General features: G+C 41.8%; 1 protein-coding gene across 1 annotated transcript in view; it reads left to right on the forward strand.

Annotated features, from left to right (window-relative positions):
• Positions 1-14,423, forward strand: part of LOC122770440 (platelet-derived growth factor subunit A-like) — a 15,557-nt gene extending 1,134 nt beyond the window's left edge. The window contains exons 3-6 of the mRNA XM_044027293.1: positions 7,056-7,157; positions 8,968-9,161; positions 11,959-12,085; positions 13,761-14,423. Of these exons, the coding sequence (XP_043883228.1) occupies positions 7,056-7,157; positions 8,968-9,161; positions 11,959-12,085; positions 13,761-13,771 (434 nt within the window). The 3' untranslated portion in view covers positions 13,772-14,423. The remainder of the gene's footprint in view (positions 1-7,055; positions 7,158-8,967; positions 9,162-11,958; positions 12,086-13,760) is intronic.
• Positions 14,424-25,091: the final 10,668 nt, after the last annotated feature.

Consider the following 25,091-nt stretch of genomic DNA (forward strand, 5'->3'; position numbering starts at 1 on the left):
ACAGCGACAGAGATGCCCAGTGGAAAACAGATTTGATCCATTTTTTGCTAAATCTTCACTTGTTTAAGTCTAGGACTGCAACTAAGGATTATTTTCTCGATTTATCAAGTTTTTTTTTGGTCTGCAAAAGTGGAAAAAATGACGTTCTCGGATGTCTTGCTCGGTCCACAAAGCAAAATGATTCAGTTTGAACGATTTCTTTATTATAAACCAGAAAGTATTGACATTGAAGAAGCTGAACGATCAGGTTTTGATGATTGAAAAGATACTCAAACTGATCGATAGTAGATAATCAAAATAGTTCACATAATCATTGCAGCCCTAGCCCAGATATCCTAAGAATTTGTTGGCCAATTTTTCATCATTTAATGATAATCCCATGCACCAAAGTTTAAAGAGAAAATCATATATATGTATACATATATATATATATATATATATATATATAAATATAAACCTGAGCTGAAGCCGGCATAAAAACCAGCTTGCATTGCAGAGTCACATTCCCACTGGTGAAAAACTGGTTTTTGGACCAGTGGGAATGAGGTTCATGGTTCATTTTCCTCATGCAACCACACTTTAAAAAACAACAGAACTTTAAAAACAAAAAAAGCAGTGCATGTTGATACAGAGTGAATTTTCATGTGTTACATTTGTGCTGGTCAAGGCCGGTGCCTCCCTCTCCCTGTCTCCCCCGTTCACTGAGAGACTCTGTGTTGAGGTATGAGTTGTATCTGGTTCATTGCACAGTGAGAGGATGCTGTCCTCTCATCTCATTACTGAAATGCCTCGCTGCATGTTGCTAGGAGACCAGCAAGGCCGTCTTGCTCTTTGCACCCTCTGTGAACCCTGGAGGGGACAGTGCCTCATCGTACGCCGACGTGAAGGCGTTGATTTGTGCGGAAATGTTTATTTTAAGGGGCATTTAACCAATATTGTGCGTAGAAATCGACAACATTATTGTCCCTGGTTGAAAGTTAAGAACTTGGAAGTGTTTTTGTGGCCTGATGTATGCACTGGTAAAAAAACAAAAACAGTTTTAGCTTGAGGTAAAATCATAATGTGTTTAATTTCCATTTAAACCAGTTCATTTTGTCTTCATCTGCTCTATTTTGCCATTTCCTGGCACATCTCAGCCGTTAGCATTCATTCTTTTTAACACTCCGTATCAACTAAATGACTGATTTAAAGGGCTATGGTGGTGGCGGTGGAGTCGTATTTTTTCATCCCCAAATTATTAAAAAATGTACGGGTAACTGGGCAGGAAAGTCATTTTTCATATAAATAATGATAAAAACACGAATTGTCTCCCTCTCACTCACAACAGAACTGTCACAGGAATCTCTAAAAACCAAGGAGACACATACAGTACATAATATAGTCCGCATGTACACATATATATGTATATATATATATATATATATATATATATATACACAGAAACAAAAACAATAACCTCTCCACGTGGAATGATGGCATTTCTGGAATATCTGAACTCATAATTTCATACAAAATTATAAAAAAATAAAAGCAAAATCAATAGAAGTGTTGTTTTGTTTCCATGCACATCCGTGACATCACATTTCATGCACAGGTGACGTAGGTGCGATTTAAAAACCCCACAGGGAAGAAAAACCACTGGCAGTGGCAAAGGTGTTAATAGCCTCTTTTAGTAGCTTTAACAAGGTTTAAAAAAAAAACCACCAGGTTTACCACAAATTTTGAGTGTGAAAGAGGCTTTAGAGTGAGCCCCTTTATATGTTTTTGCAAGCAGCAGGTCATTTTCTACAGAGTGCAATGACGTCGTTACAGTACAGAAGCCCAGAATGAAGAAAACATCAAACACAGGAGGTGTTTTTTTTTAATGTTTTTATGGTTCCTCAAGACCATAGTTTCACTAATGGCGCTTTTCCACGATGCACTTTTTCTAGCACGACTCGACTCGACTCAGTTTCAGTCACGTCGTTTTCCATTACCTGTCAACGCGGGCGCGGCCGCCATAGCACAGCGTCGCGAATCCGCCGCGTCGTCGTTTTACACGCGACACAAACTAGTGACGGGCAGGTGAGCGGTAATGTTTCAAGTGACTGAATCATTAGTCGTTAGAATCGTCAGACGGAACGGGTTGTGAATTGTTCTTTAAATGTAATAGTTTAAACTCAACTTTCAAGAAAGTTAAATAAGCCTCATTGTTCCTATTTTTTGCATAAGAAGAAAAATAATTTAGTTTCTCGCTAGAAAAATAAGACTATATTTTACTTTACTTTAAGCTTTAATTACCAGTACTAGGTTAAAACGATGGTTTGCAGTCCTGGTCCTGGTTTGTTTGTTCATTATATTAAGGATGTGCTACTTATATGAGGTCTTTAGTTGTATATAAATTCAAATATAAAGATGTTCTACTGTAGACGTGTCTGTGTCAGAGACTGCACATGGTGTAGAGTGGAGTTTAAGCTGTGAATATAGTATCTAATGCTGAGAAAGTTGCATTGTGGGAATTGCAGTTGTATGTTTACATTTGGATTCTGATAGAAATGTTGGCACACGTTTTGCCAGGGTATAATAATGGCAGATAGATAGATAGATAGACAGACAGACAGACAGACATATAGATAGACAGATAGATAGACAAATAGATAGATCAAACACCCAGAACCAATTTGTGCAGATTTACATCTTTTATTTTAATATAAAATTCTGCTAACTTTCCTTTCCAAGTACAGTGTTATTGATTAAAAATAGAAATTATGAGTAAGTAACTGTGACAATTTGAAGTCATGTGTCAGGGAAGAAATCATTTTATAAGAGTTTATGTTCTTTCTTAAAATAGTCTCTAGTTTGCACTGATGCATTGATTTTATTTCAGCCGGAGAAAGACGTTTGCTGCAGCTCGTTCCTTTTAAAGTTTAATGCGATGTGGCGCCAGCAGCAATCTGCCTGAGACACTGAAGAGTGAAATCCTGGCCGACCAGTGGAGAAAAACAGATTTTAGCCACTTAACAAAAGGTCAGCTGATAAAAATCTCTCTGACTGGAAGCTGTGGTTTGTGTCGCTTTGTGAAAGTGTGCACCAAAGTCCACGGAGAGAATCGGTGCGTGTGCGTCACGGTTCACAGGAGTTCACTGCTGCTTCCATCAGTGTTCATTTGTGACTTTGTGTAAGTGATCCAAACTTAGCATTTGACCTCAGACCGTCAGCTCCTGTGACCCAGCAAGCTAAAAAAAAAAAATTCAGATTTTCTCTGCGGTGCAGGAAAGTGAGTCACGTTAACGTCCCATTGACCTCCTCTTCACCGTATCTTTGGGAAGCTGCAGTTGAGCTCGAAGCTCCGTGTGAGCTTTGTAGATGCAGCAGAAGGAAGACGTCTGCAAGTTTAGACAACGTTAGCGTTTGCCTTTTGGAGAGCGCGGCAGATGCCAGTTTTCCACTGCTAATAAATCACAGCAGATTGATTTAGTGAGGTGAGACTGCAGGAGGAAATAACTTGAGGATTTCATTCACCCTTAATTCCCGCTCGGAACTTTTCTCACTGCCTGTGAAATAACATCTTTTTTTTTTGAATGTGTGCTGCTCCGAGCAAACGATGCCACCATTAATCCTGGCATCATTGAGATGCAAATGTCGAGTGTGACGGCTCCCCGCCTCGGTGGGGGTCAAGTGGCTCACTTCATTATGCTGTTGTCATGCTGCCCATTATTGGTCTGAGAGCAGGGGCTCGATGAAGGGCTGCTGTGTCGCTATGTATAATTCATGCTCAAATTCCTGCATGGCAGGGCGAGTGAGCAACACACACAGACTGGGAGTGAGAGAGAGAGAGAGAGAGAGAGAGACACTCACAGAGAAGGGGGGGTGGGCGGGTGGGAGAGACGGAGATGTTGGAGGTGGACTTTGTTGTGTTTCAGGAGCACATTGTGTATATAGGCAGGCGTGTGTGCGTGACTGCTTGCATACACACACGGCAGTGAGAGTGACGGGTACACACACACACACGTTAAACAAAAAGAGGGTTGGTTTGGTGTTTATAATCAAGTTAAAAGAGTCCAGCCAGAACCATTATGGTTTCCCAGTGTCTCACACACTGAACAGATCAGGTGACATTTTACAAAAAGAACCCATGATACGCTAATGCTGACAGGCAGAGATTTACATTAAAATGATGTAAAATCTCATAAAACGATACGTCATCACTGGATTTTACACTCTTACATATTATGCCACTATCTCATGGTGGGAGACTGTTGGCCAATCACAGGACAGTTCAGAGAGAGAGCGGGCGTTCCTATTGGCTGTTAACACTCAGCAGTTGTACATGTGATGTCATACTGTTACGGCAGTTACTTTTGTTGTTTTTTTACTTTGGTCTTTCTTTAAATCTGATGTATTGAATTGATAAAAAAATGATATTGAGCACTATATCCCAAGTTTTGAAAAGTAAAGCAAAACAGAGCAAAAGCGTCGCATCCAAACTGTGTGGATGAAAGAGCAGACGAAGCAGATTTGTCACATTCCCATTGGTTTGAACCAGTTAAACCATAGAATTTCCCCATAGTTTTTTGCACAGATTCAAAAAAAATTGGTATTGATTAATTTGGTCCAAATATTGATCGGTGTCTTCACAAACCTCAAAGGTTGTCAAATGTCTTGTTTCGTCCACAAACCAAAATGGTGCAAAGAAACCAGAACATACTCACATTTAAGATGCAGAAAAAACGGTGTTTTTAATTATTTTAAACACTCAAACTGATTAATCGATTACTAAAATATTACACAATTTAGTAATCGATTGATAGAGTAATCGTTGCAGCCCTATTGAAAAGTATCTTCCATGAATCAGTAACCAAGTGATATCACAACAAAAATTCAGCTGAGCCCTGTGATTGATTCACTCCATAACTGCTAATATTTACAGATTTAAAAAAGTTTGTGTCAAATGACCAAAGTTGGCTGTAGGAGCTCATGTTATTAATGGTACTTTGCTTCTAATTATCGATAAAAAAAGAATCCATACTGAGTTGTGGTTTTCACTTGAAAATACGGCCTCTGATCCTAAATCACACAAAAACTCAGGTCACTCGTGTTTAAATTGTGATGTCACAGTTCAGTGTCTTTGCTTTTCTAAAGTGATTTAAGTACTGGCTCGACATTTTCTCTGCCGCCGGGTTGTGTCAACCCCAGAGTGACCTCCCGTCTGTGTGTGTGTGTGTGTGTGTCTGTGTCTTTATGTGAATTCAATTTAAGAATCTGATTTACACAGTGACACATATAAACACCGTAAGTGAGTTAAGAGTAACCAAATTAGGCTGGCACTCAGCTCAGGACAGACTTGAAAGAGAGACGCATGTAACAAACACCAAACTGCAGCATGTGAACGTCTCTTCACTCGCTGTCAGGCGGCCAATTTGTCCTCAAGATGTCTTGCCCAGATAACGGGATATTTTCTTCTTCTTCTTTTTTTTGACTCAGTGCTTTGGATGCTTGACCTTTTGGGCAAATCTTTCTCCTTGTACTCAAGAAAAACATTCAGTCTGACAAAGACATGCGTTTAAATCTGTCATTTGTGCTCACGTCTTATCCAGAAAATGACGTTTCATGAGTAAACTGGTTCAGGAGGTAAAGTTTCCATCGTTCATTTTCTCCACTGACGTATTAGAAAATTATTACGAAAAGATTATTAAGTTCAGAACTGGCACGACCAGCTATGAGATTTGACTAGGAACCAAAATAAATATTGAAAATAGTAAGAAGGTTTCTAAGGCTGCACCCTACTGTAGTATTACCCAGGCGTTATGACCCCAAAAAGCAGAGACGTGGCAGTAGTTCTGCTAGCTGCTAGCTCCATTTACCATTGAAAAACTCGTGTTTGTATCACATTAGCGATACCTTTTGAAACTAAGCAAATGGGCTTTCCCAAACAGAGCAGGGAACAACCATCCACACAGTTTTTGGGCTGTGGGTGGAAAGCGGAAAAACACGGGGAGAACATGCAAACTCCATGCAGAAAGGCCCTTGTTCCGACCGGGTCTTCTTGCTGCAAAGGCAAGAGTGCTAACCACTACACCCACCGTGTGGACCTTTGGGAAAACAACAATGTCATAATCACTTGTCTTTGTCGTCGTTGTCTTCCTCTTCTTGTGTTTAGAGTCTGTTTGACCTGTTTACGCCACTGCCATGGGTCATTGTGTCTCCGTGTCTGTGGCTTGGCTTATGACCGAAGGGTTGCCAGTTTGTGTCCTGCCAGGTCAAGGGATGGGGTACCCTTGAGCAAGGTACCCAAGCCCTGTTGTTCATTAATTAGACAATCTCAATTGCCCCTGGCAATACTCCATGTGCCAGTTCCAATACCGGATAAATGGTTGTGTTGTGTCAGAAAGGGCATCGGAGAGGGAGCACATTATTTCTTATACAGAGGTGAAATGCTCATGTGAAAGCTTATAATTTTTTGTTTGTAGCCTGAGATCAAAGGTGCTATACATCCCACATCCCCAAATGATTCCTATCCAACAAATTCCTGCTCTTTTTAATGAATTTAACCATTGTTTTTACAGTGTATATCCAAAAAAATAATGGCAGCTCTCCGGTAAACAGAACGTAACAAGAACAAGCTCATCGTAGCTGACGTGATTTTGGTGACTTTAGTAATCATTTTCATGGCAACGAGGAGCTCCGTCTAATCATCACCATTACTCCTTAGGGTACCACGACTGTACAGTATTTCTCCTTGACAACACAAATAAAACACAGTGTTTACTTAAATGGCAGTTGTTACCGAGTTGTTGTTGATAATGACTTGCGTTTCATAATCCCGTAGCCTGTGGCGAGACGTCCTCGCACGGTTACAGTATTATGACTGATGATCAGAATCTCTATGCAGAAAATGAATGGGAGTTTGACTTTTCAAAACCATGCTGTTAAGCCTTTTATGCCCCAGAGTGCTGGCGAGTTTGATCCATGCATGTGGGAATATTCATGAATGAACTGTGTTGTTGACAGTGAGTGTGTGTGAGGTCTGAATACAGTGTGTGTTTGTTGTGCTCCATTGTTTTGGTCTTGTCCAGAGAACGAGGTGATCGAGGAGACCAAACACGTCTACCACAAGGACTTCTCTCACAGTTTCCCTGATCTGAAGAGAGCACACACCAGACACAGGAGAAGCACTGGTGAGATACACACACACACACACACACACACTCCATTTGAAGGGATAGTTCTGCCCTTTTGACGTTTGGTTGTATATGAAATGCACGCAAAAAAAAAAGTTTTAAGAATATGTTTAATACTTTATTTCACCATTAGACACCATTTTCTGAATGGAAACTGCAGTTTGTGTTACTTGTAAACCACTGTAGACCACTCATTCTACAGCACCAAAGACCATACAATTGTAGCAGTTTTACAGAATGGAAAACTGCAAAAATGCACGCGAAAAAAAGGTTTTAAGAATATGTTTAATAGTTTATTTCACCATTAGACATCATTTTCTGAATGGAAACTGCAGTTTGTGTTACTTGTAAACCACTGTAGACCACTCATTCTACAGCACCAAAGACCATACAATTGTAGCAGTTTTACAGAATGGAAAACTGCAAAAATGCACGCGAAAAAAAGGTTTTAAGAATATGTTTAATACTTTATTTCACCATTAGACACCATTTTCTGAATGAAAACTGCAGTTTGTGTTACTTGTAAACCACTGTAGACCACTCATTCTACAGCACCAAAGACCATACAATTGTAGCAGTTTTACAGAATGGAAAACTGCAAAAATGCACGCAAAAAAAAGGTTTTAAGAATATGTTTAATACTTTATTTCACCATTAGACACCATTTTCTGAATGGAAACTGCAGTTTGTGTTACTTGTAAACCACTGTAGACCACTCATTCTACAGCACCAAAGACCATACAATTGTAGCAGTTTTACAGAATGGAACAAACGATCGCTAAGGCCCTATCCACATGGAAATGGAACGAGTCGTAAAATGATCTTTTTATTTGTTATTTCGAAAATGTTTCCCGTAAACACGGCATCATTTCAGGAAAACTGCCACCAAAGCAACTCAAAACGCTGTAGTACACGCGTATGCCAGGCCTCTCAGTGGCACTGTAACGCTGCTACACCAGAAAAACAAAGAAAATGTTCTGCACATTACAATGTAATCACAGAAACAGAAAATGAATAAAATGAAAAGAAAAAAAACAAAAGTTATCATTAAGCAAACAGACCAAACAACAGTGTTGCCAGCTTGGTGACTTTGTTTTAGCAACTTTTCAGACCCTGGCATATTTTCTCCCAAAAAGGGACTTTCTGGGATAACCCATAACTACTTTCTGAGAATGTTCTTGTGATATCTAGGGTCTTGTCAGGCTGTACTTGGCAACACTACACCTACAGGCCCTAAATTAATATGTTCTATTTTGTGACAATTTTGGGTGTTTGGAATCCTTTGTTTGTATTTACCTATTTGAGAAGTTTACCAAATGAGGCAGCAGTTGATTTCCTCTATAGACTTTTGGTGTTTGAGAGTGAGTGGTACCAAAATAACCAGCCCCAACTGTTCCATTCTTTGGCACCCTTCCCTTGGGGTACCAGAATCAAATTATGCAATATGGTCAGAAATATCGCAAAAAATCCCTTGTGATTGCTGTACATAAAACTGGCAAAGCTTGACGACTTGTTGAGACAAACAGCCACAAACCGAACAGGAAACAAAAGAGCTGCTGGATGTCCTCCATTGTTGATCGCTGTGTCATGTTCGATGTTGGTCTTTCATTGTCATTGCACCGGTATTATGTCACGCTATGTGGCCATTGGGCACAGCCCACATCACGCCTACCAAGTAAAGGTACTGTTTTTAGTCAAAGTGCAAGCCTGACTCAGGGTTTTACTATTCCAAACTGCACCATACTGTACCAAACAGAACTTTCCCACCAAATCTCTGATCACTTTGACCTCTTTCTTTCTCCTTCAGTGGTGGAAGAGGCCTTACCAGCGGTGTGCAAGGTACGGACAACCATCTATGAGATCCCCAGGAGCCAGGTGGACCCCACGGCTGCCAACTTCATCATCTGGCCACCGTGCGTCGAGGTGAAGCGCTGCACCGGCTGCTGCAACACCAGCAACATGAGATGTCAGGCAGCTCGCAAGCACCACCGCATGGTCAAGGTAGGAACCTGAAAGACGTCCCTGAAACCTGAGGAACTAACACAGCTCCAGCTGTTTATGTTCAGTACACGGTCAACATCCAAGTTTAAACTAAGAACAATCAAAGACAGTAGAGTAGGCAATATAACTTTGCTTCTCACAGCTCGACTATGTTGGCATGTCAGCCATGAGCACCGGTAATCACTGTGCAGAGGCTTTTGTTATTTGTCATTTAGTGGCCCTGGCCCTGAACACAAAATCTAAACCAATGGTGGCATGTAAACACACCACCACTTACTGGAGAAATACACTAAACACCTGCCAAAAACAGTTACTCTCCCGAGCTCAGCCATTGTGCCAGCCTGTGTGTGTGCGCTGCTGACTGAGAGTCTGGCAGTTAGTTCAAGAGCATAACTGCCTCCTTTTGATCTTTGCCAGAGCTGGAAATAAGTTCACTAAAACCCAAGTGGTTCACAGTCATACCCTGCCAACTAGAGGCTGACCCAAGGTGTGTTTGTGTGTGTGCTTATATTCACTTTTTGTGAGGACCTTTGTAAGTATGGAGTTGGAGGTCGTCTTCCCAAACTTCTTTGTCAACCAAAGGGCTGTTGCAATTTAAATATGGATTTTAGTGTTCAGGATGGAATCAGGTTTAGGTCAACATATTATGCCAATCAGTGTTATGCACAATGACTCAAACTATTGTTTCAAGGTCATTTTGATGTCTTGGATTTGGACTGGTCCTTAAATTCCAAGGGGTTGTTTTGAGGTTAAGACTTGGTTTTAGGGTTCATGGCATAAAAGAGACAATCTCAGACCAAAAGTCACACTCTCAAGCAGTTGTCAGACATGAACTCACGGTAAGATTGAACTTCGGGTTAGATTTGGATGCAGATATTCTCCGGAGTTTGCTGCACACACGTGACAGCGCTTGCTTGTGGCGCATTCACAGCAGCAGGAGAACCCATGGAGGATCCAGGTGAGGTGGTGATGCCCTGCTTAAGCATGCATTCACTCGCTGTGGATTATGCAATTTTTCCTGTTACATTCTCGCGTGAGCTCACTTGGACATTAACTGGAGATTTCCAGATAATCTTCAGAGTTCGGGCGAGCCTAAAAGCAGCTTGAGAGTAACTTTTGACCATTGTTTTCACAGTTACAGTGATGTATAGTTATGGCATTAGAACTCCTGAAGGTTGAACTCTGGCTTATTCCTTCAGCAGTACAGATCCTCACCTCGTCTGAACCGCAATGGCTGTTTTTTTAGTCTTGGCTCGTCGATGTCTGAGTTTGTTCAGACTTGAAGTGGAGATGTTGTGCAACCACACTTACTCCTCTGATTTGTTTGGGACGTGAGTGTGTGCACAATTGTGTCTGTATGTTTGCGGTGTAAGCTCCAGTGTCTCCCAGCAAGAAGGTTCTTAGTTTGAATTACTTTCTGCCTAGAGTTTGCATGTTCTTCCCATGTATTCGTGGATTTTCTTTAACTGTTTTTCCTCCGTGAGGAACGGATCAGTTACAGGTACAATATGGTATGTATTTTTCATTAGGAATAGTACCAAAAATAACTGGCTCCAATTGTTCCATTCTTTGGTACCCTAAAGTAAAATGGTATGGTACGGTTTAGGGTAGCTCCACCCACAACAGTCAGCTGATTGGGGTGACAATGTATCCAAATCCCATGGAAGTCGAGGTAAACACCCACAGTCTATTCTCATACAAAATGTGACGTCTAGTTAAGACAAACAGCCACAAAGTGAGCAGGAAAAAAGAGCTGCTGGATGTCCTCCATTGTTGTCTGTTGTGTTGTGTTGCGTTCGATGTCATTGTTCTTTGTCGTTCTACCAGTATGTCGTCGTAAGTAAAGGTACTTATCTCAGTCGAAACGCAAGCCTGACCCAGTACTTTTTTACAATTCCATACCTTACTGTACCATAATTGTAACAAAGCATTTGGCTCCTACAGTCCAAAGACAGATTGGGGTTAGCTTAATTCTGTAGACATGTAAATCTGTAGGTGTCAATGTGACGGCCTCTCTGTAGTCTCTTTGTTCTTAGTTCAGTCTGGAACAAAGAAAGGAGCACAGCGCAGGAACCCGTATAAGAGTCAGCCCATTTTAAACTTGTAAGCCTGTTAGACTCTGATCGAGAACGTTGGAGGCAGCGTTGGTGTCGCAAGAAATGAGTGAGGAAGGTGTGTTTCAATGGCCTTGGTGTGAGAGAGACTGGAATTGGAGCGCGGCGAATAGATTACGGTCAGCTGTCATCACACATGACTGCTGTATGACTACTGTGTCCTGCATGAACTGAGGCAACCTTCATTTGCGTATGCAACTGCACACTATGTCTCTGGGTCATTCATACCAAAAAGAAAGTCCATGGCAGAGACCTAATCCCCTATTCCATCCTCATAGGGTTTGCATGTTCTATGGCTGTTTTAGGGATAAGCCGAAAAATACTCCAGAATCGTTATTGCTCAGATACTGGTCAAAATCACTCTTTATATTGATAATATTTGTCACTTAGGGCAATAAACTTTTTTTAATGCCCTGATAATGGCAGGTTGGTAATGCTAGCAGCATAAATGTGCTGTTAACGGCTGAGTTTAAAAAACAACTGTATATTGATATGTCAAGGTCGTGACACTGGTATCTAGTCTACACATGTCATTACTAGACTCGATATTTATGTGATAAGGATTGAAAGGGTTTTTCTTTTGCTCTTGTGTTTTTGGTTTTGTCCCCATTGGATTCTCTTTCTTACTTACTTAGTTCTCTCCCTCTGTTTTTCTCTCTCTCTCTCTCCTTTTCTCCTCCCAGGTGGCGAAGGTGGAGTATGTGCGTAAGCGGCCTAAGCTGAGGGAGGTGCAGGTGAGGCTGGAGGATCACCTGGACTGCATGTGCACCAACAAACGCCACATCAGTTCAAATTCAGACACAGACAATGGTGAGCTGTGTGTGTGTGTGTGTGTGCGTATATACATGTATTTGTTACCTCTGTTTTGTTTCTGGTATAAACACAGGACCAGTAGTCCTCATAGAGACCTGGACCACATCCTGATTTGTGAGGAACTGGTTAAGTTTGGGGCTAAGATAAGCTAATGCTGTGTTTAGGCTGTCCAAATGTCTGGAAGTCAATGCAGTGTCCTTAAAAGGATAGTTGTGTGTGTGTGTGTGTGTGTGTGTGTGTGTGAAATGCTTTGGTCCATTTCACATGTGAAGGTTGTTCCAGTCTGAATGTGTCTACTGACACCAAAAGAGCTGATAAGATATCTGAGGTATTTACTGTGTTTTTCCTCTTTGGTTGAATTAGTCCCTCAGGGCAACAACACCCGCCCCCCTTACTCACACACGCACGCCCATGCACACACACACATACACAAACTCCCTATTCTCCAAACCTCTCCTGGACTGCAGCCATTCACAGGCTGCAGCATTGATAAAAATACCTTTGTCCACTTCCAACTGCTAATAAAACTAATAACCTGTTTGCATTACATGGTAATTAACTAAAAAGGCTTCACATCTGTGATATTAAATCCAAATGTGTCATCTAACTGGAAGTCACTGCCGTCAAAATGCACAAATCCACTAATTATTCAAATGATTAAATCTCACACTGGAGGGGCTTTCTGTGTCCACATGTGTGCAGAGGGTCCGCGTGGTGTAAATTTCATCGTCCGCTCACTTCTGTGTCCACATTGACCCCATTAAAGGAAGTCCTAGCTGGACTTTTCTGGACCATTGAAACACATTCAGCAGTATTACCCAATACATGATGAAGGTTCATCTGCATTAAATTTGCAAAAACTGCCCCGTCTTTGTCCACTCTTCACATGTGTCCTTTGTCCCTTGGCATGGTTGGAAAGCAATACATCCACTTAACTAGTGGATGCAAAGAACATTTTATTTATATTTTTGATTTGTGTCTGCTTAGACTTCCCTGTTTTACTTTTGTAGTTGTCTTACCTTGTGCCTTTCCATTTCCACATTTCTTTTCTTCTTCCCTGTGATTGTTTGCTCCGCCCTAATGTGATTGCTTGCTCCGCCCTAATGTGATTCACCTGTGTTGAATGACGTTCACCTGTGTCCTGGTAGGTTTGTCCCTGTGTATTTATTCCCCCTGCTCCATTAGTCTTCATGTTTCAGACAGTTTTCCATCAAGTCTCTTCTATTTTCTTTGTATTTTGGGCTTGTTATTTTGAGTACAAATGTACACATGTGAAACGTGACAGTGTGTTTCCAACCTTTGAGTATCAATGAGCTCACACACCCTGATTCCTGTTGACACTGGTGTGCATGTGAGCCGGTGTACAGTGATAAGGATTGTCAGGTGTGTTCGCACAGATATAATTTCTGCTGGGTGGAGGTTGTTTACCTTTTAATATTAAAGGGTATTAGTGTGGATGTAGCTCTTTATATCCATGAAACCTGTCTGAAAACAGTTTGGAGCCTCTGTAATCTCACCTCCCACTGAGAAAACCTCTGCTGTAGGTAAAAAACAACAACAACTGTGCAGGATGGTAACAACAGAAATTGTTTTTTTTTTGTGTAGCGTATTTTGTGTTGGGTATGGAGAGTTTGTTTGTGTCTTTGTGTTCACCTGAGCTTTCTTTCAACAGGAATCAGGTGAAGAGAGATGAAGTGATGAAGGAGCAGAGGAGAACAGAGGACAAACATTATGGCCTGAAGCAGAAGACTAAGCACCTTTTTGCCTCCAACGTCCTCATCACCCGACAGCAACTGACTGTGACTGCTTTTATGGATTACTGTATATTCTGACAAATGAACCTTCGGGAGGTTTAATGGAGAATCACCTCTTTGACTCATGTGATCCTGAATCGTTCCTTGAAAACAAAGAAAATATCCCCCACAAACTTGAAAACTGAACCTCAAGATTTGCGATTCCTCGATGGAGAACCAGTCGTTGGATACAAAGAGAGGACTCGTCTCTCTTTGCCGTCTTGTTTCATCCCCAGAGAATAAAGGGCTCAGTGACTGGGATTAAAAAACTGGCTGGAATCCTTTCTAGAAACAGTGACTGGGATTAGGTTTTGTACTCGACGATTTACTCTTCCTCAGCAAAAACACACACGCACACACACTCTCACATGCACACACAAACACGAACACACACACACACACAGAGTATATCCTCTTATTTTTTTATAGCCTCTCATTTTCTATCGCTGTCTGTTTCCATTTAGGTATGTTATCCTTGTAAGAATGGAGAAAAACAATCCTTCTGACATGTTACTGATACTAATAAACTATTTATACAAAAACAAGGTGAGACTGTGGATTGTAAGAAGGTTTGTCCATAAATTACCGGGCGACCGAGGGGTTTAAGAATTAATTTCAGAGAAAAAGAAGAACTGAATAGGCTCCTCTCTCTAAAAGAGAGAGAGAGGGATTAACTGGAGGATCATAATACCAAAGATAAAACCCATGTGAATTTTTTAACACACATTTAGAAACTGACTAAAGGGAACGACAAACACATATTACACATAGACAAGCTGTGGAATAACTGACAGTTTACTGACTCTGCTAAGTTACTGGTGTTATTCCAAACCCTGGGTTGAGGAAATGACAATGGTCGTGGTGAAGAGGAAGGTAAATGTTTATGGAGGTGACCTCATCTCAAAAACTGTTTGACACGGACGAGGAGGAGGAGGAGGAGGAGGTGACCTCATATCAAAACATGACACATCTGTCCGCTGCTCGTTTAGTGTCGCCTTTCATTTGTGTTTGAATGTGGGTTCTCGTGCGCTGACCCATAATTCTTATTCAGTGAAGTGCCGCCATGAGCAGGGCTGTGCACAGAGACATCTGGAAGTGCAGGGGCAAAAATTAAAAGGGCACCAACTGTGCACTGGTGGGGCAGGCGGCACGGGTATACACAGTTGCAATCAGAATTGTTCAACCCCCTCGCCTTACAAGACGTTATAGTGGCGTGGAGGAAAGATAATGAGAATAAATGACCAAAAAACTCATTAATCAACAAAAAAAAAGAACATTTATTGATACGTATGAATTATTTTGACAACAGAAGTTGACTTAACTTGTAACTCTACTAACATATGTGCATGTGCAGTATTATTCAAACCCAATGGTTTCTGTTGGTGATGACAAGCTTTTTACTCCTTTGCCCATTCTTCATGTGCAAAAGCTTCAAGCTCAGTGATGTTTGATGGCTTCCTTGCTGCAACTCTCTTCTTTAAATCCCAACAAAGATTTGCAATTGGATTTAAATCTGGTGACTGAGGGACGTTCCATTTCCCATATTCTTTCACACCTATAAAAGGGATGGGCATTTTATAGAGCATTGGATATCATTTCCTCTAAGGACACCCTTTGGGTCACTGTCATGTAGGGACAGTAGGAAACGGCACCCTTTCTGATTAGATGGGCACCCATAGTAGGGTTAGGGTTAGTTGCAAGGGCATGAAGTTATATTTTGCTTTAGAGGCCACAAATGGATGGAAGCAAGTATGTGTTTACCACTCTAGAGCAGGGTTTCTCAATCCTGATCCTTGGGACCCGCTGCCCTGTTTTAGATGTTTCCCTGCTCTAACACACCTGATTCAAATAAATGGGTCATTATCAGGCTGTGGTATCAGGTGTGTTGGAGCAGGAAACATCTAAAACATGCAGGGAAGTGGGTCCCCAGGACCAGGATTGAGAAACCCTCTTCTAAAGGGTACTTTAGTGTGCAGCGTTGTTCCATTAGGGCACCCGGGAGGGCACCTTTGCACATGATGACACAGCAGGAGTGGTGATGATGATGAATTTGTCCTCTGCATTTAATTCATCCTTAAAGCCCACATAGACCGGAAGCACCAATTAACGCTGCGTTTGTGTGTATATCTGCGTCATTACCTCGTTTATGAAACCCTAAAGTTTCAGAACAACAGTTCAGCCACTGCTGAGAAAATAGTGTTGTATTGTTTTCCTGGGCTCTGCGAAGCGGATCGGCACTTCCTTAATTTGATGTCGTCATCAAAAATCCTCACCACTCCTCTCACCACTGTAGCGCCTCCTGGTGCGGGCACTAGTCCGGGCACATCCGGTTGCGTACATTCAACCGCAGAAGAAGAAGAACTACTCTCCTTGTAGCTGCTGAGATGCAGAGCATCCACCGTGCCAGAGGGGGAGCTGTGTATCTGAGAGCTGGCCTATCTATTACGTCACTTCCAGGTACCTGGCCAATCACAGGACAGTGGGAAAGCTCTCGTTGGCTGGCCAATCACAACACAGTCCACATTCTAGGGGTGTGGTTTTGGTCTGAAACAGCGCGGCTGCCGAGAGCATCAGTGAGGAGATATTTTGATCGGCTCGTTTGCAGTGATTAGGAGGTTTTTAATCATGAAAACAAGTTCATATATGTAAGTAGATCTCCATAACTAACATATATGTGTGATACAAGCATTCTATGTCACCTTTAATACACACCAGTAGTGAAAACACACAAGTAAGGTGCGTTGGGCAGCACTTATCTGTGCCTGGGGATTGGGTGACTCACTCACTTGGCCTGTCCTGGGATTAAGCCAGCGACCTTCCAGTTAAGCCCTTTCCCTCTTGGCCATGGCATGCCCGTAAAGAAGGAACTGAGTGAGCCACAAGCCAATTTTTGATTCATCTTTCTGTCTTTGTTTTGCCTCTGAACTACGGTCGTAAGCTTCAGGACGACTGCAACACTGAGATTGTGGATACAAGCAACCGAATTGAGTGTTCTCTGTACGGTGTCTGGGCTCAGTGTTACAGATAAAGATTGGGAGCTCGGAGTAGAGCCAGTTAAGGTGGAACGGGATGCCTCCTGGGTGCCTTCCACTGGTTTTCATTTTCTAAAACATTGGATTGACCCAGAACTCTTTAGATCGTTGTAAAGTGGTGTCTGGAACACCCTGGTCAGCCTTAACACTGGGATCGGATTTTGGATAAGTAGTAAGTGGTAGAAGATGGAGGAAGGATGGATGGAATTCAGACACGTTTACATGATGCTAAACAGCAAAACAGTTCCCATCTTTCCAACAATGAAAACTGAAATCAAGGTAGAGAATATACCAGAATCAAAGGAAAGAATATTAATCAATGAGAGCCAGACAGGAACGTTTATCTTATGGTACATTTGGAATAAACATAACACAATGTTTTTTGTAACACATGTTGGCCCCACGATGGATTGGCGACCTGACCACCTTTTACCCTACCTTGCATGCTATTGACACCAGCAGCCCTGTGACTCTCCCGTGGAGGATAAAGCCGTAGACAATGGCTGGATGGATGCCCCACCACTTAAATGTGTTTTTGATATTTAATATAGTTTACATTCATAAATATGTTACCTTATCGTCACCTAAATATAGTTTTTCATCAAAACAAACACTTTTATATTGAAATTCTGTGAAATATCATCACGAATGTTGTTATTGCTATGTCATGATGGAATATCGTGATGGAATTTTGACTGGCCCCCTCCTGACCAGATACATTGGTAGAAGATGGATGGATGGATGGATGGATGAACTTGACCAAAAAAATCAATAAAAATTGAGATTCTTGCAACATTGGGACTTTTGCTCCGTTCCTCAGAAGGTTCTGCCTCATTAGCACAAAGTGGCAAACGGGGACAGAAAAAATTAGCGAGGACGTTGGACTATCCAGTAACTTCTGACAATATGTGTGTGTGTGTAACGTGAGTAAATACAAATGCCTCGACAACCACATTCACACTGGTTCAGTGTTGAATGCACCTTTTAAACGCTGTTATTGTTTGACACAATAAAAGATTCAAGAGGAGAAAAAAACCCTAGAAAAAAAACATTTTCCTTCAGGTTACAAAGGGTTATTGTTTGGAGAAACTGAAAGAAAACTTTTCCACACAGAAACTTGGCACTGAACATGTTTTCTTTTTTATTATTGTAGCTGAACGTCTCCACAGTCAACTTAAGCATGACACTTGTGTAACTCTTTTGCAAACCCTTGGCTCCAGGTGAAGAAAAAAACATACACCACCTCAAATGCATAAAAGCGCAGATGTTATCACTGGGAGATGCATTTTTTCTTGCATCCATCATTTTTATTCGTCCATTTATGTTTGTTGCTTTTTCAAAAACTATGAAAGCAATTTTGAGCAGACTTGGTGGAAAGTTGGGACCTGAGCTTAACACTTCTTGATGACTTTCAGTATGATGAAGACACACACATTGGCTGAAACACCATAAACCCAGTGTAACTTGACTACACAGCGTTTAGACTTGATCTGTAAATGGCACTTAATTGCTCGAGAGTCATTACAATTTAGATACAAGAACATACTCCAACGTAAACTCGGGCTCCATATGTAAAAATGTTTGGGTCTGAACAAAAACTGCTTTGTTTCGCTCTGCAATTGTAAAATGGGACTTACGTAACAGTCACACTGGTTTGGGAAAAGCAGCCAGTAATCAGTAAACAGCAAAATTACGAGACGACTGTGGGGTTTCCTTCTCTTGGTGGGGAAGACATTATGTTTTCTCTTCCCTCGTCCAAACCTGAAGCCACAGAGTTGAACCTCGCAGCCTTGAGTCCTTTCCATCTCCTGCTGGCGTCCCACAAACCTGCCGCGTGGACTGCAGTTCCCTTCAGCTCACTGAGGACTTCTTGGGACATGCTTGAGCCGCTGACTGGACACATAAGAGACAGAGGACAAAATAAATGTTTGTTGTCTGTGGTGGACGAGGCAGACAGTAGGGTGACTCCGTTCAGGTCTGAGGTTGCTTTGCATAACTCTCTCTGCTGGCATATTGCTCTTGGAGGGGCTGGTGTAAACCATGTGTGGAGGTTGGCCATCACAGAAACCGGAGTGTGGGTAGTTTTTCAAAATACATAAATTTCATAATTGAGTGGTTCTGTGTGAGCAGCACAAAGACGGCGCTGTGTTTGGAGACCTGATTAATAAGTGCTTTGGTTTTGGGGCCACAATCTGCAGAAGAGGAACGCTGCAGTTTCATCTGTTGTGTGTGGATTTTTTTCTTTTTTCATACGTATAAAAGAAAATGTGGAAATAATGTACTGAAGAGGCAGATGGGGACTGGAAGGTGAGAGGGAGGAAATGAAAACAGATAGGAATAGTATGTCTATGTGTGTGTGTGTGTGTGTGTGTGCAGATGCAATGACAGTGGGAATTTGACTCTTCGTGTGTGGCACTGGATAAAAATGGGTTTGTGTGTGTGAAACAGAGACGATATCCATCTTTCTCTAAAGCTCTGTTAAGCAGATTAACAACATGCTCGCTAAAATGCTGATGAATGCTCCGCAGGTCAAGTCCAACCTGATATAAGCTGACGGAAGTCCAGCTCGCCTTCTGCGGCTACAGATATCAGATCAGATTACTAAACCTTTAGGATTCAATCACGTTGCCGCGAAGACGCTGTAACTGATTGAAGGTCTTTTTTTTTTTTCCTCTAGGAAAACACCTCCATGTCCTGTTTCTGCTGCTGCCCCGGTCTCAGTAGATTTATTCTATGTTGGACGATGCTTATGCTGGATTAACTGAATAAATATTTCTATGTACAAACAGAGCCAGGCAGCTGTTTGACCCTGTTACAAGTCTTAATGCTAAACTAAGCTAATCCTTGGTCTTCAGTCTTGGCAAGAAAGCAACCAGGTTTATTTCCCTAAATGTCAAAACCATTCCTCTTGTTACTTTTCTGGCTGGAGCGGATGTACTACATGACTAAAGCACAAAAACAAACTGCTCAAAGGTTTCTGAAACCACACAGTATATCCATAAATTGTATCTTTAAATGCGTGTTTAAAGCAATGTCAAATATCTCTTCTGACTGTGTCATCCCACAGCAAAAAGGGGATTAGTTACAGTACCTTGTCAAGTTTGAATGATCAAAAACAATCACTATCAAGTATTTAAAAATTACATTTTACATCATGTAAATGTCACCAACATGCTTTGGTCTGAGTCCTCTTAGGCTGTTGACCCTAACCTAACCATAATCACTTAATATCTAACCCTAACCTTAACCTAACCACAATTCAAATCTTAGGCCTAAACTTAACAGCTCCTCAGAAATGAGGTTCTGCGTCTTTAGGACCAGGTTTTGGTCTCCATAATGACTGACACGGTCGGTGTTTATGCCAAAAAAAAGGTCTTAATGAAGCAACAGATACACTCCTCTTGATGCCCTTTTCTAGTCTTGATGACAACTCAAAGCACGAGCAAAGTGGGGACAAGTGTCCTGCCCAAGGACACATTGACATGTAGACTAGTAGAGCCAGGAATAGAACCCACAACCTTCAAGTTGGAAGATGACTCTGTCTACCACTGAGCTACTGAGTCGGCTGGAACAACAACAAGGGGCGCTCCCCTCCTGCATGTGGGTTTTCTCCGGGTACTCTGGTTTCCTCCCATAGTCCAAAAACATGCAGAGGTCAATTGGACACTTAAAACTGATCGTAGGGATTGTAGATGTGAGTGCGACAGTGAATGTTTATTTGTATCTGTGTGTTGCCACCTTCGATAGACTGCCAATCTGTCCAGGGTGTGACCCCACCTTTGGCCTTTACTGTATTTTAGCTGGAATTGGCTTCAGCGCTCTCTCATTCATGCTCATTGATATTAGTGCTGTCTGTGTGCTTCCTGTTTTATTTTGGTCACTGCTCCTTACTTCCTGTCAATCCAACTTCTGTGATTCTCTGATGAGTTTCACCTGTGCCTCGTTGTCGTCCCTCCTCCCTGTGTGTATATAGTCTGTGGTCCCTCCTCTTTCTTTGCTAGCTCTTCTTCTGGTGCTTGTCATAGTGTGTTCCTCATGAGAGAGTGTGACCATTGCCTGTTGATTTTGGACTGAGTACAATTTTTTTTTTGAGTAAAAACAATTGAGCTGATTCCCTGCCTCAAGTTTGCTATGTGACTCCTTCTGAGTTTAGCCTCATTAGATGGTTTAAAGTTGTTTTCTTGACCCCACAGTTGATGATTTTGTCACCCTGTTTTGATTACACAAAAAAAGGAAATACCTTTTAATGTGTCCACCATTTTGGATTATTATCTGTAAGGGAAAGCCAATACCTGCTAGCATGTGAACATTAGCATGTAGCACAATACGCCACTCGTTGCTGCAGGGCTGTGTACCAATAACAGAGGTCAAAATCCTATTGCAAGCTGATGGACATGTGTGTGTTACGCTCATTATGTGAAAACTGGATCTGTCTCTGAACAATAATAGAAGGAAAAATCCTAACAAGTTTTCTTTCTTCTCTCTTGGCTTCTGCCGATGTGTGCCACACTCCACTGCGGAGTTTTCCATGACTGAGGCCGTGCTCCAAAAACAGGGTGGCCCTTTAACAAGGGAAACTGTTGGAGAAGAAAACTGTTACTGTGGTCATCTTTGAGGGAGGGGAAATTAAGGTCGCGTCCTGGCCCCGTGCAACACTTAATCATCGACTCAGTGTCTTACTGCAGTGGTGTTGAAATTCAGTCTTGATTAAAAGTCTTTTTTTTTTGTCAATCTCTCCCCTCGTTTCCTCCCTCCGTCAACCCACCCTCATTGGACGTGCCCACATGCCAGGACAGAGAATGTAGAGGCTTGAAGATTAACCGCTGTTTGGTCAAGGCCGATGTTTTATGTGCCGGATTCTGTTTTAATGTTTTATTTGTTTCCAGTGAACAGCGATGCAAACACTTTCTGTCCAACGTTTAAGAAACGTCACAGAGCGAAGTTAGAAGAAGCTATTTCTGATCATATGGGGATTTACCTGTTTTGCCATGATGCTAATTTTCAGCTGGTGCCCATGTGTGTGTAATAAAGACCAGTTATCTCTCTTGGTTATATCTGTTTCTTATGATGTTGTCACCCTCCAGGTTCAAACTCAGCTTCTTTATGTGGAGCGTAACTAATCAATTTCCAGATGTTAGTCAAAACCATTTCCTCTGTGTATGTTTTGTGTGTGTGTGTGTGTATCTGCTCCTTCCTGTTTTCCTCCTTCAGGGCCTTCAGGTAAACCAGCTGATGCGACCAGTGCAGTTCCTTCAACCCCGTTCAGACTTGGTATTGACATCCTTCCTGAGAGATCCGATCATGTGCTAATCACACTAAGTTACAGCTCTGAACATTTCCAGTCTGTCTTGTGTACTTCCTCAGATCAGGTCACAAAAAGCATTTCCATTTGCAGGTGGTTCGAGGACACACACGGACACATTCCTGAGCATGAATGAACGCAATCACTCCGAGGGATTAGCTACTGCCTCTTCAGCTGACGTCTGATTTGCAACGGTTTTACAGGAATCAGCAAATGAGTTTTTTTCCCTCGTGGTTAAAACTTATTTCAAGTTTCAGCAGCTTGAGTAGGGCTTTGATTCACTTAGCTCGTCTCGTCTCTTTTGTCTCTCTCTTGCACACAACACACAACAAACACGTTAGCCATGTTTCCATTGAGTGGAGTGGTTCGTGTCGGTTTGGTACAGTATTATTATGATTATTATTTGCATTTTTATTAAGAATAGTACATCCATTCAATTTTTTGGCACCCTTCCCTTGTGCTACCGGAGTAAAATGGTATGATAAGGTCAGGGTGGAGCTAGACAATGTCAATCTCATTGTAATTCAGGGGCCACATACAGAGCAGTCTGATCTCAAGTGGGCCGTACAAGTAAAATAATAGCATAATAATCTATAAACAATGAGAACTCCAATGTTTTCCCTTTCTTACATGTAATGTAAGAAAATGTAATGCCTAAGTACCTTTTACACAGTGCATTGTAACTTATAGATCACAGTGGATCTACAAAGGTACAAAGTCACAGGTACCTGGAACTAAAATTCTAGTATTTTATGTATGAGGTATGCACTCGTGTGTACTCTCTCTCTCCTTTTTAGGTTTTTGAATGTAATGAGCAAAGTTAGCAGAGGAAGAATCACAGCGTGAACACATGATGACTTGTCAAGATTACCATTTCCATTGCAAATTGCATAATGAGGACCTGTACTAACAGCTAAGCATTTTTTCCCCCGCTTAAGTGATATGATTTTGACCTTCAGTTGAGTTTGTTTGCACATAAAGCAGAGGCTTGCTTGCCTCACTGAAGGTCTCCATGACACCGCAGCCTCGGGGAAAACAGCTGCTTGATCACTATCAAATATTCTCTCAAACATCCAATTTACCTCTTAACCACACAATTCCTGCTCCCTTTTTTACCCTGCTTGACTTTGGATTAGCTTCTTAAAGTCATAAACCTCTTCACAAACACAACAAATAAGCTGTCCTGCTGTCAGCCACTCCGAACCATTTAACAGAATAAAAGCTCTCCGCCTTCTTCTCCTTGTCCCCCTCACCCCTTCATCGTCGTCTCCATCCCCTGCAGCTCAGCCATTGTCTTTGGCTGGGCTGAGCAAAAGGCCTGCTGCTGCCGCGGAGAGTTTGCAGAGCCACAAAGAGAAAAGCAGCAGTGTGACTGAGGAGGGAAATGAAAACAGAAAGGGGGAATGAGCTCGGTAGGGGTTAAGTGCTTTTTGATGTACTCACTGGAGGAGGGAGTTGGATTGTTAAAGGATTAAGGTGTGTGTCAGCGCGTATACACTCGCTGTGCCCGAGTCAATCCAAGCCGATGCAAGCGTATAACGGTGACACCCAACAAGCCGTCCAGAGCTGTGACTTTGCTCTAACCTATTTCTGCGGGAGTGTGGTCTTGCGTGGAGCTTAAGCCCCTTGTTACATGTAAAGCAAAGTCTGTCTAGTTATTTTTATGTCAGTCTGGCAAGATCTCTCTCCCTGTAATCCCTCTGTGGTTGTGTTCTCATTTACCACAGAGCCATTAAGAGTTACTGTGATGACAGTGGATTAATATTATTGCACATGCGAGACCTGCAGCTCTTTTTATGCCTTGCATGTGTAATACATGCACGTACGTACAGTATATTTAAAGCTGCAGTGCAAACCTTTTTATTGTTATCATTCTGACACTGTTTTGTTTTTTACGAACATAAATTATATAACGTTATATGTAGGCTGTGTCCATCTGAAAAAGGGCTTTGTCAAGCAATACTATCAGCAGCAGGTACTTATCCCATCAAATTGCTGAACAAGTGGGATTTTTTTTGGGTAGTAGAATAAACTTCTGAAACGTTTCATGGATGCTTTCTTTAGGTTTTGTATTCATACACCAAACAGTTTGCAGCCATCTTGCTTTACTAACTGATGTAAAACAGATCACTTGTGTGCATGCAACACCTCTAGACTAAGAAACACAGAGAGAGTCATGTGGTGCTGAAAGGCTTCATCAGAATTGTCACTTGACAATGGTTTGAATGTGACGTTAGTTTATATTTAAAAGCTATGCACTAAAGATTTAGGATTCGTCATGAAGCACCTCAAGCCAAAACGGCCTGTGAGCCATTTATGCAACAACAAAAAAAGTGTTGTAAACAATGTAACATTTTCCTTTCCGTTAACTGTTAGTTTTGTGTTGAAATGTCAAATTGTCTATACAATGTGTATCTTGTGTAACTGATAGTCATTTGAATTATGGGACTCCTTTAAAAGTCAATCCTAAAACTCGTGTCAGCGGTGAGAAGAGAAGGAACGGCATCAATAGAATGAAAGGGGTGGAAAAGGGGGCTCAAGAGGAGGTGGATATAGTAGAGAGGGTTGACAGGGGCCACCGGGACGATAGTAAATCTGGTTTTATTATTGAATGAGCTTTAAGAGAACAGGCACATGCTTCAGTGAACTGACCAGTAGAGTTTTACACAAGCGAGAGATTTAAGTCCTTCTGTGGGGTGACAGTTTGATGATTTGCCACGCCACTAACCGGAAAGTTAATATTTTTTCTTCTTGACTTCAACCCGGTTTGTCCAAATTTCATCATAAATCCAGGGGACACAGAGACAGCAATGTGAATTCATTCACTGTCAGGAACATTCAAACCGCACCGGAGACGGAGAATAACACGTGCTACA

The sequence above is a fragment of the Solea senegalensis genome, linkage group LG6 (assembly GCF_019176455.1).
Source record: "Solea senegalensis isolate Sse05_10M linkage group LG6, IFAPA_SoseM_1, whole genome shotgun sequence".
Lineage (NCBI taxonomy): Eukaryota > Metazoa > Chordata > Actinopteri > Pleuronectiformes > Soleidae > Solea > Solea senegalensis.